General features: G+C 52.1%; 1 protein-coding gene across 1 annotated transcript in view; it reads left to right on the top strand.

The window, feature by feature from the left end:
• The first annotated feature begins 832 nt into the window (after positions 1 to 832).
• PREX1 (phosphatidylinositol-3,4,5-trisphosphate dependent Rac exchange factor 1) overlaps positions 833 to 15,785 on the top strand; it is a 175,999-nt gene continuing 161,046 nt past the window's right edge. Inside the window, exon 1 of the mRNA XM_019640950.1 lies at positions 833 to 1,255. Coding sequence (XP_019496495.1) covers positions 1,046 to 1,255 — 210 coding nt within the window. The 5' untranslated portion in view covers positions 833 to 1,045. The remainder of the gene's footprint in view (positions 1,256 to 15,785) is intronic.

Genomic DNA, 15,785 nt, shown 5'->3' with positions numbered 1-15,785 from the left:
GAGGTAGCTAGGATTTGAACCTGAGCACCGTATCTTCCTATGAGGCAGGTGAGGTCGTCTGTCAAGCGTTTGCTGATCAAGGTCACACAGAGCTGCCTGGACTAGAAGCCGGGTTCCCAAGGCCTTATCCTGGGCAGTGGGTGGATGGGAGGGGGGCGCGGGCTGGTCAGATGCCACTTGATTAGTAACTGAGAACAGATAATTTCTTCTGGGAAAGGTGGAAAGGGCAGACCCAGTTCATGGGGGCAAAGAAGTTCAGACAGAAAAAGGAAGAAAGGAAAGAATAAGGCAAGAGAAAAGAGGGTGTTAGAGGGAGCGAGCGAGAGAATTGTGCATCTTCCTTCCCAAGGTCGTGGCAGAGCACGAGGGCTCCCAAAGGGCTGGGTGTCCCAGAGGCCACACAGCCCGGCCGGGGGCCGCCCCTCTTTCTTCCCGGGGCCGGCGGCGGCGCGCGTGCCGAGGAGGGCTTGCTCCTGAGCGCCTCCGCTGCGAGCTTTTCCAACCCAGTGTTTACTCAGTCGGAGCAGCTGCCGTGGCAGCCGGACCTGCGTGCGTGTGCCTATGCGCGCCGGGTGTCGCGTGTACTGGGTGGGAGTGGCGTAGCCCGCGGAGAGGGTGGGGGCGCCACGCGTCCCGACGCGGAGTTGGTGCGCACACCGCCGAGCTCCGCGGGGCTCCTTCCGGAGGGTTCCAGCCTGAGCGCCCCCGCTCCGGTCGCGCGGAGCTTCCGACGTCGCTGCCGAGCGCCGCGGCGCGTCTCTGCGGCTCAGCGCGGCGTGGCACTTGGCAGACGCTCCCTGGGCGGCGAGAGCAGCCGGGCCCGCCGTCTGGGAGCCCCGAGGGCCGCCTCCTCCCGCCCCTGGACCAGCCTCCGCGCTTTGCCTCCGCCCCTAGTCCCGCCTGCCTGCAGCTCCTTGCATGGGGCCCGCTGCTGAGCCCGGCCCGCCGGCGCGCCCCGTCGGGATGGGGCGCCTGGACGCTTGAGTCGCCGTTCGGCGCGACCTCCGCGCGGTGGAAGGAGCCGGCGCCGCGCGGCCGCGCCAGAATGGAGGTACCCGGCGGCAGCGATCCCAGCGGCGACGGGGCTGGGGCCACTGCCCCAGACCCCCGGGCCCCCGGCGCCGCTGCACCCAGCTCTGGCCCGTGCGCGGCCGCCCGGGAGTCGGAGCGCCAGCAGCGCCTTCGCCTCTGCGTCCTCAACGAGATCTTGGGCACCGAGAGGGACTACGTGGGCACCTTGCGCTTCTTGCAGTCGGTGAGTGTGCCCCAGAGAGCGCGGGGACAGCGGAGCGCCGGGGCCTCAGCGCGGAGCGGTCCCCTCAACCTGTGGCCGCGATCCCTGGGGGTCGCGAGAGTCGCTTCTGGGGCGCCCGCAGGGGACACAGAGAAGTGAGGCGACCCGGGCTCCTCCAGAGCTGGGCCGTTGCTTCCCTGGTGGGCCCGCAGTCCGGCCCCAACCCGGGGTCTCCCGCACTCCGTCCCCACCCCCTCAACCCCCCGGCACGCTGCCCTTTTGTCTTTTTCTTTCCCCCTCCCCGCCTTTCAAATAGTTTTAAAATTAGTTACATCCGCGAGGCAGGGGCTCTGGGACCCAGGCGCCGGGAGCTTTCGCTCCTGAGTTCCCCCCCCCCCCCCCGAGGCTTTTTTGGTCGCCTAGCGCACCACCGACTCCTCATCCAGAACGGATCCTGGAAATGCTGGAGCCCAGCGTCCCTCCGCGCCGAGTAGAGGAGGACAAAACTCAAAGCCCGGAGGAGGAACGGAGGTGGACAAAACCCCAGAGTAGGGCCCTCGTCCCCACGCACAAGCTTTTGCGGGAGCTTGGAGAGAGTGGGGTTCGAACTCAGGACTCGGCAGCCCAACCCCCCGCCCCCACCCAACTCCAAGTTGCAAAGCCACAGCGACATATTCTGTAAAATAACAACTGAGCGCTTACTATGTGGCAGGCGCCCTACATGTGCTATTAGAAGCTTTAACCTTCACAAGTAGCCCACGAAGTAGGGAGGAGTATTACTCCCATTTTTTAGATGGGCGAGTTTAGTTCCAGAGAGGTTGAGTAACTTGCGCAGAATTACACAGTTGGTTAATTGAAGATAGTGGGTTTTGAAGCAAGGCAGGCCCAGCCGGTGCTCTAAACCCCTATCCTATGCTGTATTTCTTTTCTTCTTGTGTGTGTGTGTGTGTGTGTGTGTGTGTGTGTGTGTGTGTGTGTGAAAGGGAGGAAGGGACTACTTCCCTACTCTCCTAGGAAGTGAGAAAAGTGGCTGGGGGGGTGGAGCGGGTAGGACGGAGCCCCAGCCTTGCTGGAAGTTAGGAGACTCCAGGGCTTTAATCTCTGTGCCTCCTGCTGGGACCTCATTTACTCCCTTCTCTGCTCTAGGAAGTCTTTTAATCCTAGTTCAGGAAGGACTGGTGGGGGCGGTGGTGGTTCCTTAGAGACCTCAGAGCCAGGCTGTGCAGCTTCCAGTCTCTGAGGGGAAGAGGGAGACTCTGTCATCCTCTGGGGTCCCCAGTCGCTTGGGGGTGTAGCTGAGGCTGTGTGAGGTCCGAGTTCCAACCCAGGGAGGAGAGAGCCCTTCTCTCTGTGAAAAGAGGTTTGTGTGTGTGTGTGTGTGTGTGTGTGTGTGTGTGTGTGTGTGTGTGTGTGTTGGATAGCCGGGTAAGTTGTACAGAGGCATTGAAAACCATTTGGCTAAAGGACCCTTCTAGAAAGGACTGTGGAGAATAAGAGAGGGTTAGCATTTTTTCACCCCCATCTCTCCCTCTCACAGTTAAAAAAAAAAAAAGAATCTGCTCAGTTTGAAGCTGGCAGTTTCTGAATTAAAGATGTAGACAGCCCTGGCATCTCCGAACAATGTCAAGTTCTAGGCAACTCCACTTCTCCTTCTGAGCCACTCCCTCCCTGCTCCGCAGTCAGGAAGGGAGAGAGGAAAGACAAAATGATTTTTATGCTAATGGGACAGATAGCCCTTGCCCTACATGGTGTTTCAGAACAGATATAGATTGAGTTTGGGTTAACTGTGGTTTTAAATTGTCCACGTGCAGAGCCGGAGGAAGCTGGGACAATGAAAATTGATGGGAATCAATCATTCTTATTATTAAAGAAATGGGCAAGAAAAGATTTTTCTACGGACACATTATCTCTTTGGCACTTTAAATTTGCTGAGTTCATATATATGATTGACCTGTCAGTTCTGAGATGAGCTGGTTCCAACTTTGACATCTTGGACCAGTCATGCCACCTGGCCTGGCCTCAGTTTCCCCACCTGTAAAATGAGGGGAGGGGAATCCAGGCTCCCTTTCTGCTTTGTCCTTTTGGGTGTCCCCACGCTGGTGCCAGAAATGGACTGATTGTGTAACATGACCAGCCATACCTTGTTTGTGAGCTGCAGAAGGCCTCCCTTGTTTTGCTCCATTAGAAAGGGCCCCTAAACGACCCAAGGCCTTTTCATTTGGAAAACCCAGGGCTCAGAGCTTCGGGAACTGCTAATTACCAAGGCTTTCCACGCAGCAGCGAGGCTGGCAGCCTGCAGGTTGTGATTCTCTTCTGTCTTCCCACTCTCTCCTCCCAGCCTTTATACTTGCTGAGGGATTTTTTCCCCCCTCTGCTCCTGCCTCAGGGGAATGGAAGAATGCTCAGTAATCCCTCCCGGCTTTTAATGCCATGTGGCCGAGGCAGGCCAAGGGCTGCCCTGGCCTCCGTGTGTCCCTGGTTTTAAGGTTCCGTTGCCAATAGAAATGAACCCTTTGTGTGGACTGAGCATTGTGGGAGGTGCAGAGAAGTCACATCTAGGTTCCTGCATTCAAGGAGAGGACAGTCTCGTGGAGGGTGGCAAAATGGGGTTTACAGAAATTCAAGTACAAGGCTAGGCTCTGGAGCCAGACTGCTTGGGGGTTATGTCCTGGGGCTCTGTGACCTTAGGCAAGTGGCCTAACCTTTCTGAGCCTCACTTTCCTCATCTGTAAAATGGGGGATGATAATAGATCTTATCTTAGAGGGTTTTTAAGAGGATACGTGAGTTATATAAATATATATAAAGCACTTAGAACAGTGCCTGGCAGGCAGGAAGGTATATGAGTTATTATCATAAATTATTGTGTTATATGATAATTAAACAAATAATACAGGTGATTAGGGTTATAGGATTCCAGCATTTGGAGAGCAATGGTGGTCAGGGAGGGCTGCCTGGAGGACGTGAGATCTGAGTCAGTGCTGAAAGGAGGACAGAGACTCTTAAGTGAATTTCCTTTTGACCAGCTAAACTCTGGCCACAGGAACCAGCAGTTTTATTGGGTTCCGGGCCTGGGACTCTGTGTTTTCTCCAGAATTTCCCCATCTTTCCACACTTCCTTCAATAACTGGATTGCACCCCCTCCCCCATCTCCAAGGGGGAGTGATGGCTTTGGTGCGGTGTTTTGTGTGTGTTTATTTAAGAGCCATGCATGAAGTGGCAAGGACAGCCCTCTTGTAGAGGTGCTAGAAGAGCCCTCTCTTGGGGGACACCACAGAGGTGGTGGGTGAAATTGCCCCGGCTTCTGACTCTGAACCTTGGATCTTGACATTTAGAAGCCCCAGCTGTGTTAGGTGCTCCCTGTGTGCTCTTGGGCAGGGTCGATTCGATAATGATAATAACAATGACAATGACAGTGACTACATAGGAGTCGACACTGATGCATCACTTGCTGTTTTAAGCACGTTGCATGTATCAACTTATGTGATCTTCCCAACACCCCTGTGAAGGAAGTGCTGTTGTGATCCCCACTGACAGATGAAGAAACTGAGGCAAAGATAGTTTAAGTGAGCTTCCCTGGGTCACGTAGACAGCATTGCCAGGATCTGATCCCAGGCTGCCAACCCCAGAACTCATGCCCCTAGCCACTTTGCACACTGCTTCTGGCTTACCAAGAGCTTGGCACATAATTTATGAAGGTGGTAGAACTGGGATTCGAACCCAGGCCGGTGTGACCCTGACCCTCTGCCTGTGCTTCCTCTAGCTACTTCCTCTCTGTGACTCCTTTTCTCTCTTCCGCAGAATGGCCAGAGCTGTAGAAGAATGGGAATGTCAGACTGCCGGGTTCCTCCTCTGTACTCCCGTGTCTGTTCATGGCGTGAGGGTTGAGTGTGGGGCTGTGGAGCCAGGCTGCTGGGGCTCAGATCCTGGCTTTACCCCACAGAGACTGGAGGTGGCTCTGGGCAGGTCACCAGCCTGCTCTGTGACTAATTTTCCAGCTCTGCACAGTGGGCAGAGTCTAGCCCCTGGGTCATAGGAGTGTTGTAAAGCTTCAATGAGCCTGAAGTTAAAGCTCTCACAACTGTGCCAGGCACATAGTAGGTGCTCAGAATGCTACAGTGGTTTTTTTTGGGATGTGCAGCAGTGGGGACGACGGGGGGCAGATGAAGTTATTGGTTTGGGGCTCAAAGTCTTGCCCCTTCCTTGGGCCCACCTGCCTCTTGCTTGGATTGGTTTGGGGTTCCTGCCTACAAGTGGGGAGCCCTCAAGGGCAGGTGCCAACAAGTCCTGTGATGGGTGTGCCAGCTGGGCAGTGGTGGCAAGAGAAAGGGAGCCTGGGCAGATGGGCAGAGAGACTCCTGTGTGGGGGTTGGTCAGCAGCCCATTCAAGGGTTCCCCTTGGATGAGGACAGAGACCTGTCAAGTCTCAGGCACCCAGAGGGTCTGCGTCACCCACTGGGCTGGGCCAGCGTCTGTGAGGATCAGGGGGTGTGGGCAGAAAGCTCCCAGAATGCTTACTGTGGTTCTGCTTTTTTGGAGTAGGAGACCAAAGCCTTTCTTCTCATTGGAGCTCTGCTTGTCAAACAAGCAACTGTGGTTTTGTGTTGTCACTGTTTTTTTTTAAAATGTTCTGTGCTCCTAGTCTGACACTAGGGAGCAGCGCAAGGGGGTGGGGGTGGGGGGCACATTTTTCATTCTGCATTCGTTGAAGCAGAGTGACCTGCCTAGTGACTTGGGGGGTTTCACAAGGTTGTGTTGCGAAAAGTAGGCTGCTAAGAAGTGTGTATAATACAGTTCCGCTTTGGGAAAATAAACAACCATAAGATACACATGTACATCGAATGTAGAACATTATAGGAGTTTGGAGAAAAGGCTGGACAGATGTGTATCTTGTGGAGAAAGGAAAGCAGGAAGATAAGAGAGGAAAAAAATGTACTAAGAAATCCTATTTGTTATCGCCTTTTCGTAGAAAATTATGCATAGGTATGTGAATATATTTTTTTACAAAATGCCAACAGAATTACATTTTCAGCACAACTATTAGGTGAATGCAACAGCAATAGTAATAATAATTTGCTAACACTTATACAGAGCCAAATGTTTGCAAACCCTGTGTAAAGCATTCTCTGTGTAACAACTCAAAAGTTCCAGGTATTATTATTGTGCTTCTGATTTTAGAAAGAGGCGAAGGCACAGAGAGGCCAGGTCAGTTTCCCAAGGTCACACAGCCTGACTAATCTGGGATTGGAACCCAGGTAGTCTGCCTGCATAGCCCACATCCTTTACCATTGCCTTGAACTGCCCCGACATGGTGCTGTGCTCATGACCAAGATTATGGCCTTTGTGAGACCCCTGGGCAGCTCAGGTGGGCAAGAACCTTGAAGCCAAAAGGTTCAAATTATCTGAGCTTTAGGATCCTGAAAACCCTGGACCAGACCCACTTTGTATTGGGCTGAGCATATCAGGAAGTCAGTGCAAATCTTTTGATGATAAAAATCCTGTGTCAGCAGGAGTTAGATAGGCCCCATCATTTACGTATGGCAAACAGAGCTGTGAAAAGATAAAACCGTAAAGAAATTAGATTGCTTTTCTCAGTGTGCCTTTAGTTATGGAACACGTGCTACATATTCCCAGGCAGTTTCTAGGCCAGGAAAACGCAGCCAACAACAGGGCATATGTGGTCCTTGTCCTGGGAAGGATGACCCAGTGGAGATGCTAGAACTTGTGCATTTGAATGAGTGTTTCTTCAGATGAGCACACTGGACACCCATTCGCTGTTATATGGTGTTGGCCCTCATAACCAGTTATCTGTCACTTGAAGAAGAGATGGATGAGGTCCGTGTCCTTGGCTTTAGGGGCTTCAGGGCATCCCTTTCTTAGAGAGTATCCCCTTTACCAAGCCAGTGAGCAGACCTTTTGGGGCCACGCCCTCAGATCAAGGAACCCACATCCTCTTTGCTTCACGGTGTCCCCTCCGCCCCTGAAAGTGTTTATACAAGTTAAGTCTTTAAAGCAGGCCGTGCCTTGCTGCAGAACTTGACCTCTCAGATATTTGTGATGTCTGTCCTTTTTTTTCCCAACAGACACAGGCCGTCTGGCTGGAACCCTGGCAGGAGGTGGGTGATCAGGGTGGGCCCATCCTCGAACCAGCATGTAGTGTCCCTCCGGCCTCATTCCCAGGCACATGGTGAGGGCAGAGCTGATTGTAGCCCCAGAGTTTAGGAGACATGGAACTTGAGAGCAAGCTGGGGGTGGGGACATCTGAATCCCCTTGTTTTTTTGCAGATGAGACCACCTCCCCAGAGGGACCCTCCACAAAAGTTGTGGTCCCCAGATGGAGGCAAACTCTGGTCAAGGGCGGTGGCCCTGCAGCTGGTCAGGGTTCTATCCTGAAAGTTCTGGGGAGAGGGCTTGGGCGGCCCATGTCCTTCTGTGGGAATTTGTGTTTTTGCCTGGATCAAAGGTCCCTCATAAAGAGGCTCCACAGGGGGCCTAGCAGCTGATCTGGGGTGAATCCTTCCACCTTTCAACCCGAAGCACTGTTGTCATATTGGGATGGGATCATTCTTTGTTGTGGGGGGCTGCCCTATGCATTGTAGGATGTTTCATAGCATCCTTGGCCTCTACCCACTAGCTACCAATAGTACCCCCTTCCCCCAGTTGGGACAATTAAATATATTTCTGTTTATATAAGTAGCATGATACAGTTTATTATTTTCATCCAGCCATGTATCTTGGGTTCATGGTTAAGAGCATGGACGCTAGAGACAGAGGGCTTGGGTTCGAATCTCAGCTCTGCCCCCGTGTGATCTTGGGCAAGTCCTCTTACCTCTCAGAGCCCTGGTTTCCCCATCTGCAGAATGGAGGTGATCGCAGCCCTCATAGGGCTGCTGTGAGGAGCCAGTGCAGTCATGCACGTGTCCGGCACAGCTGAGCCCTGAGACAGGGTCCGTCTCGCCCCAGTACCTGCTGGAACCTCTCCCATTCTCTGCGAGGAAGCCCCCGGCCAGAAGGGAAGCCCTCTAGCCTCCCAGCCCTGTGTGGATTTTTAAGTTTGTTTTTACTTTCTTAGCTCCTTGAGGACCAGAAGGGGATCTGCCTGCCCCTCTTTTGTCTTGTGGCCAGACACTCAATCTGTGTTTACCCGCCTGCGTCCTTCCCCAGGGTGGAACTGACAGATGATCCCTTGATTCTGGGCCAGGGGAGGCGAGGCTATTTCAGGTTGGCAGGACTAGGGCCACGAAAGCTGGTAGAGGCAGGTGGCATTGGCCACCAGGATCTGGGGTCTGGTACTTTTCCCCTTGCAGGGGAGGGTGGGTGGCTTCTGTAAGGGGCCGCTCTCAGGAGGAGCAAGGCCAGGGTCAGAGCAGGGTGTGGGCAGTCAGTGCTTTCCTTCGCTAGTTCATTTATTCACTCAGTAAATGGACATTACACACGTACTATGTGCTGGACACTGGGCGAGGTGCTGGCATGTGGCCAGGACAAGATGGACAAAGTCCCTGCCCTCATGGAATCTTCAGATAATACAAAGAGGTCACTTGAGAAAGTTTTTTTTGTGGCCTGGTCAGGGACAGGCTGTGTGGTGGCCACTGGTTGGAAGGGCTGTTGATATGAGATGGGTCCCTCCTTCCTGTGAGGGAGGAAGACACCCCTTGTTTTCTGTTCAGGAAACTAATTTGCATGATTAAAACTGTTCAGTGGCACCTCCAACGCTACCCTCCTGTCATCATAGACATCATAACAACGCCTTACAGGATGCTAGCTCTCACCTCTGCCCTGTGAGGGACGTCTTTTTCAAACTCACTTCGGGGATGAGGAAAACCGAGCCGCAGAGAGATCAAGTGACTTGCCCAAGGACACACAGTGGGGAAAAGGCCAGGGCTATTGCAGTCGCGTCCTCTGCTCTCACCCTTGCCTCCCACAGTCTGTTCGCCATGCATAGCCAGAGGGGTCCAGTTAGCACTTACGTCAGCTCCCACCACGGCCCTTACCCAGAGGCCTCTGGTTGCTCCCACTCCGTCAGAGTAAAAACAGAGCCCTTAGAATGACCTAGAAGATTCTGCAAGATCTGCCTCTCATGCTTCACTGCTCCCCTCTCCTATTCTTTTTTTCTGATACAGCTGGTTTTAATTGAGATATGTTTTACACACCATAAACCTTGCTTTCTCAAAGTGTACGATTCGCTGGTTTGAGCATCTTCACCAAGTTGTATGGTCATCACCGCTATCTAACTCCAGAATCTCTTCTTGCCCTTGCTCCCCCCCTCAGCCCCTCTCTCGCCACATTTGCCCTTCTGCACGTGCGTCAGGCGCGCTGCTGCCTGGGGGCCTTCTCACTCGCTCTGTCTGGAATGCTCTTCTTCCGGGCTCCCCATGCCTCACTCGTTCAGGCCTTGAGGTTTTCTCTGACCTCCTGCCCACACCGTTCAAAATGCCCCCAGCCCCACCTCACCACTTCCTATCTCCTTATCCCCGTGTTAGTTTTTATTCACTTTGTCTCTCTGGCACCGAGAACAATGCCTGGCGCATAGTAGGTGCTCATTAAATATTTGTTGAATGAAAAAAACCTCTTCTCCTATATACATGTTTATGGTTTCTCACGTAATGCAGTTATCTTGACTTGTATAACTGCTAGGTGTCTCCGTGCAGATCGTTGGGGACTGGGGACTGAGAGAGTTTGATGTTCTCTAACTTAACCAAAGGCATGTGAGTGGTGTGGGCTGAGGGGGTTCGAATACAGGAGAACTTTCTGTGGTATCGTGCTCAAGTGCCCAGCGTCTGGCCCAGACTGCCTGGGTCTGAACTGTGTCTGCCCCTCAGTGGCTGTGTGACCCTGGACGAAGAGCGTCCTCTCTCTGGACCTCGGTTTCCTCATCTGCTCTGCACACCAACCTCATATTCGCTCGCACTCACTGGGCCATGGCCCCACCAGCTTTCTTTCTGTTTTTGAACCATCCTAGGCTGGTTCCAGCCTCTGAGCCTTTTCATTTGCTGTTCTTCTTGCCTGCAACACCTTTGACTGTGCTTGGCATCAGGCACCCCTCCCTATCTTTGAGTGTCACTTTCTCAGAGAGCCTCTAGTCGCTTTCTCTAAATCACCACACCTGTTCTTCTTCGTACCTGTCACTCTCTGAAATTATCCTGTCTGTTTACTTGTTTCGTGTCTGCCTGCGCCATTAGACCATAAGTCACCTGAGGTCAGGACCCTGGTCTACTGGGCTCACTGTTAGTATTGGTTAAAGGAATGAGGGAGTGCAAGGGATTGAATGGGGTGCATGCTGTGACAGAGACCCTCCTGGGTCCTGCCACTTGCATAATGCGTGGCCTTGACTTTGGGGAGCATGGACCCCAGTGTGGGGAGTGGCTACCGACTGGTGTCCTTGGCTGCCTGCCCTTACTGCACAGGGAGGGCACGGGGAGCGCTGTGTGGTCCCAGCCGCCAGCTGTTGGCCGGCCAGGTTGTTGATTGGGTGGTTTTTAAGATTTATTTTCCCTTCATTACAAAGGTCATAAATACAGTTGAGCGAGTGTGTGTCAAAGCATGTTTCCTTATGTCTGTTCAACTACAGGCACCCTCTCTATGGAACCAAGTAGGGGAACATGTTTTGTGTATGTACCTGGCTGTATGTGTCATGCATTTCTACATACATGCAGGGGTCTAGACACAAAACCCCAGGATGCTGTGTTTATGGGCAATTTGATATATTTTTTCTAAGTTAGCTTTTGGGCAACTTTTTATTTTGACATTTCATGGATACAGAGTACCCCTGTATACCCTACACCCAGATTCACCAGTTGTTAGCCATGGGCTACATTTGCTTTATCATCCCCCCGACTTCTCTTCCACTGGTCTCCCCTACACACGCATACATGTACAATTATTCTCATTACTTTGACCTATTTGAGAGTAATTGTAGACATGATGCTCCTAAATAATTCCCATATATCTCCTAAGAACATGTATATTCTCTTACATAAGTACAATACAATGAGCAAAATCAGGAACTTGAACCTCGATACCGAATTATATACTCCACAATCTATATTCAGATTTCACCTATTTTTCCCAAAATGTCCTTTGTACCTATTGCCTCCTCCCCCATCCCCATCCTGGATCACACGTCATGTTTAGTTGCCCTGTCACTTTGGTGATCGTGCTGGTGGTGGAAACTCTCCGTAAGATGAGGCTCTGTCAAAGCTTGTCCCGGGCCACCACTCACTGGCTCCGTGACCTTGCGCTGTTGACTCTTGGGCTTCGGTGCCCTTAGCTATAAAATGCGGAAATCTCTGTTCCCACTTCGTGGACTCATTCTTGCCTTCCACACATTTTATGGAGCACCTGCGTGCTATGTGCCTGGCCCTGTTGTAGACGCCAAGGGTACAGCAGTCTCAGGGCAGCAACCATCTGGGTCCTGGGTGGGGGTGAGGGTGGGGGGGTGGGTGGTCCACTCTCGAGGCTGCTTATTTAGGTGGAGTGAAGTCCTAAGTGCTGGGCACCATGCTGGCTCCCAGGGACCCCTGGCATGCACTGGCCATGTTTGCTATCATAGCTCTTATTCTGGGAAATTTGGAAAATAAAGACGAATAAAAAGATGTCACCCTTCCAAACAGCCCTTTCCCCCTTTGGTGCGTTTTCTCCTCGTCCTTTGCGTTATGTCTTAGCCTAGGTGTGATCACACTGCATACACGATATTATTTCTTGCGTCTCTTGTCCTTTCTGTGCACTTACTTCTTTGTGTCACTACAAGCACTGCTCATCACCAAACCTTCAATGGCTTCATGACAAAACCTGGGGTCTCTGGGTCCCACGGTCCAGGTTGAATCCTGGCTTATCGGCTGTGTGATCGTGGACAAGCTGCTTTGTGTGTGCCTCAGTTTCCTTATGTCTGAAAAGAATGCGTACCTCTTAGATTGAAGGGGGAATTAGATGAGTTCAGATCTATAAAGTTCTCAGAACAGTGCCTGGCACATAGTAAGTGCTCCCTATATATTAGCTATCATCATAATTGTTATGATTTTAACCATTCCTCTTATATTGGGCATTTATAAAGTTTTCAGTTTTTCAAAGTCACAGACCATGTGCATCTTTGTTCAAACTGCCAGCTCTTTCATCGATTTCATAACTGAGGGCTGAAGAAAGCTTGGCTTAGGGCCTTTTGTTCTTTACTAACCCAAACAAACCATTGGCAGCTGGAATCCTAGAATCAGGTTGTCCGAACTGCCGAAGACCAAGACACCATCTCCGCTATTCATCTGGAAGGGGAAACAGAGGCTCCGAGCTGTTCGGTGACTTGGCCCAGGCCTACCGAGTGAGTCTGTGCCTAGACGGAACTTGAATGCAGGTTTCCTGACTCCTGTCCCATGAGGTTCTGCTTTTGTCCAACAGTTAAGATGCCTTGGAGGTCAGAGGGAGGCTTACGTCATGTACGGATGAGTTGGAGGAATCCCATGTGCCCAGAGGATTTCTGTGTCTTTGGGAAACGTCTCTGTCAGATTGTTTGATGTCAATGACCGTAGTGGTGTGTGTGTGTCCTTGCTGTAGGCCCAGGTCCTGTGCTAGCTGCTAAGGACAAGGATGTGATTAAAGCACAGCCTCCTGCTATCATTCATGGTCCACTGGTCCATAGTACCACTGGTCCACACTGGGGGTTCTATATAAGTAGGTTCTGTCAGGCCTGTACTGTGTTTCAGACATTTTTTATTAGTTGCCAACTTTCAAAATATCAGGAAATTTCATACAAAAATCTATATTTCTGGCTTCTGAAATAGTCAGAAGATTTAGTCACCTCGAACTTGCATTCCTACAGGCAAACATGTGGTTGGAGCTGACTTAGCAGCTGCCTTCTTCAGACAGGGCCTGCAGGCTTTAGTTTGCCACACTCCCCACCCTTCCCTAATACCCCTGATGTTGAAACCAAAGGTTGGTTGCCATTTATCATTGTGATTGTCCTGCTGTTTTTTTTAAAATAGTAGAGTTCAGAGGACAATGGACTCTCTCTTCTAACCCTTGTTTCTATTAAATGGAAAACTGAAAGCCAGACCAAGAGGGTCACGTGTTTTTTTAAAATAGTAGAAGGTGGCAGGTATCTCTTTGAAAAAAAGATGTGTTTAATAAGCCAAAGTGTGTTTAATAAAATGTGTTTAATAAGCAAAACAGTGCTTTTTTGTTAAAGAGATGCGACTTTCATTGCCATTATGAAGGGTGCCCATCCAGTCCGCCCTCACCCCTTACATGCCCGGCCCCATAGGCATTTGAGGTTGAGATGCGTGTTCCAGTTTGTGGTGGTCCTTCTGTTCTCTGAAATGGGAGAGGGAGAGAAGGTGGTTCTCCCTTAGGGAGGGTGATTCTGTTACCCCAACTTTCACTTCCCGTGGCCTGTGGCCAATCACTCTGTTTTCTTTTTTACAACATCAGCTGTTGAGCTGGAGGTTCCCACATTCGTCTATCCTTCTTACTGAAGACCCTGGGTGCAGACCCCAGAGAGGAAGCAGTGGGTTCCTACAAGGGTGTGAGAGGGTGGGACTGCCCTCTGGGGCTTCCTCGTGGACTGCAGGGCACCGATACCACCCCAGTCAGGCGTGGCTTCTTCCTGTGCTTGTGCAGCCCAGCAGAGACCTGTTCCCTGCCTTCTTTCTCCCAAATCTAGAAGGTTTTGAAGTGATAACAACAACAATAAGAGCATTGCTGTTGCTGATGAGGTTAGCAAGGCCTGGTTGTCAGGAGTCTTTGGTTGCAAGCGACAGGAAACCCAGCCCAAACTCCTTTAGCAAAAATGGGAATTGCTTGCCTTGTTAGGGAAGGAAGGGTCTGTCCATTGTCCCAGGCTGGGCTCTGATTGGCTGCCTTGGGTCATGCTCCCACTCCTGAATTAGGCACTGAGACTCTGACTTGACAGGGTGATTGGCCCACCTGAGCCAGGTGGCAGTGGGGGGAGTGGTGGTCCCCAGAGGAAGACCCGGGGTGCTGGGAGGAAAGAAGGGCAGGGGTGCCAGGTGGGAGCATCTCCTCTCCTCTGTGTTGGTGCCTTCACCCCGGATTGGAAGCCTTTGCCTTCTCCCAAGACTTGGATCCCAGCGGCCTGCCTGTAGTGCCTCGTGGCTTTTCCAGTTCCTACCTTCAGAGCTTTGCTCATATCCTGCCTCCTCAGGAGGCAATCCCTGACTATTCCAGCTCTTTCCACAGACCCACTAATAACACCAGTGTCCACATGTGCGAGGTGCTGTGCTCAGTGGACATGTCCCAAGCAATGTGGCCTCCCAGGAACCTGCCCAGGGTCACACACCATCCTTCTCTCCTATTGGAGACCCTGGAGTGTGCTTTTCCTTGTAGGCCACGCAGCCTGGGTTTGACTCTAGATTCTGTCCTTTCTAAGCGTGTCACCTCAGGAAAAGGACTTAACCCCTGTATGTGTGGGAAGAGCATTCCAGGCACAGGGAACAGCAAGTGCAGAGGCCCTGAGGCAGGAGCATATTTCAGGAGTAGCGAGGAAGCCAGAGTGGCAAGAGCAGAGCGAGCCAGGTGGCGTGAATCGGAGGTGAAATCAGGGAGGTGACAGTTGGAGTGGGGAGGCTTGTGGGAAGGCGGTACAGGGCCTGGTGTGCCGTTCCTCACGGAGTGAGATGGGAGGCCTTGGAGCTTTTGAGCAGGGGACGGACAATATGACTTAGTTTCCGCAGGATCCCTTTGGCTGCCAGTGGAGAATGGACTGGAAGGGGCCAGGGTGGAGACAGAAGGAGGAAGCTGCCGTGGTGGCCCAGGTGGAACAACATGGCAGCTGGGATCTGGGGTGTTCTGCAGGTGGTTAGAAGTTAATTGCCTCTCCTTAGCGCTCCTGTATTATTTACTAGCTGCGTGGCATTTGGGTCCTGGCTTAATCTCATTGAGCCTCAGTTTTTCTCATCTGTAAAATGGGGTTAAGGACGTTACGTCTCTTATCGAGCTGTGGGGCTGAATCCTATGAGGCGATACGTGTAAAATGCTTCCCGGAGTGCCTGGCTGGTTGTAAGCGCTCAGCAAATATTTGTGGAATGAACCAGTGCGTGAACGACGGGGCGTTTGGGGCTGCTCCAGCTCTGCCCAAGGCGTCGACCCCCGAGGTCGGCCCCAGAGTGGGGAGCATCCTGTCCTCCCACTCTCCCCGCCTCCTCCCCACACACGGAGATTTGAATGAACAGAACCCAGAATGTTCTGGCAACAGTCGCTCCCTCTTTCCTAGGGACAAAGGTATCTTTGTTATGCCTGGGTGTGAAATCCATTTCAGAAATGAGGATGGTGCAGGCTCAGGAGTCAGCTTGTGAGGATGGGGAGGGGCCTGGGAGGAAGGGATCTCAGGGCCCTATAGATGGAGGCCCTGCCCCCTCCGCCCCCAACCCTCTGTCCTCATACGGGCCCAGAACGCTCTTGAATTGGTAGTATTCTGTGGAATGAGGACTCTGTGGAGCCACGTTTCTGCTGAGCAGACACATCAGTCATCATCACCTTCCATAGCATATCGCTCCCTCTCTCTTTACTCTCCTCTCCCTCTCCCTCTCTCTCTCTCTCTCTCTCTCTCTC

The sequence above is a fragment of the Hipposideros armiger genome, unplaced genomic scaffold (assembly GCF_001890085.2).
Source record: "Hipposideros armiger isolate ML-2016 unplaced genomic scaffold, ASM189008v1 scaffold_54, whole genome shotgun sequence".
Classification (NCBI taxonomy): domain Eukaryota; kingdom Metazoa; phylum Chordata; class Mammalia; order Chiroptera; family Hipposideridae; genus Hipposideros; species Hipposideros armiger.
This window is presented reverse-complemented; position numbering and strand designations above follow the sequence as displayed.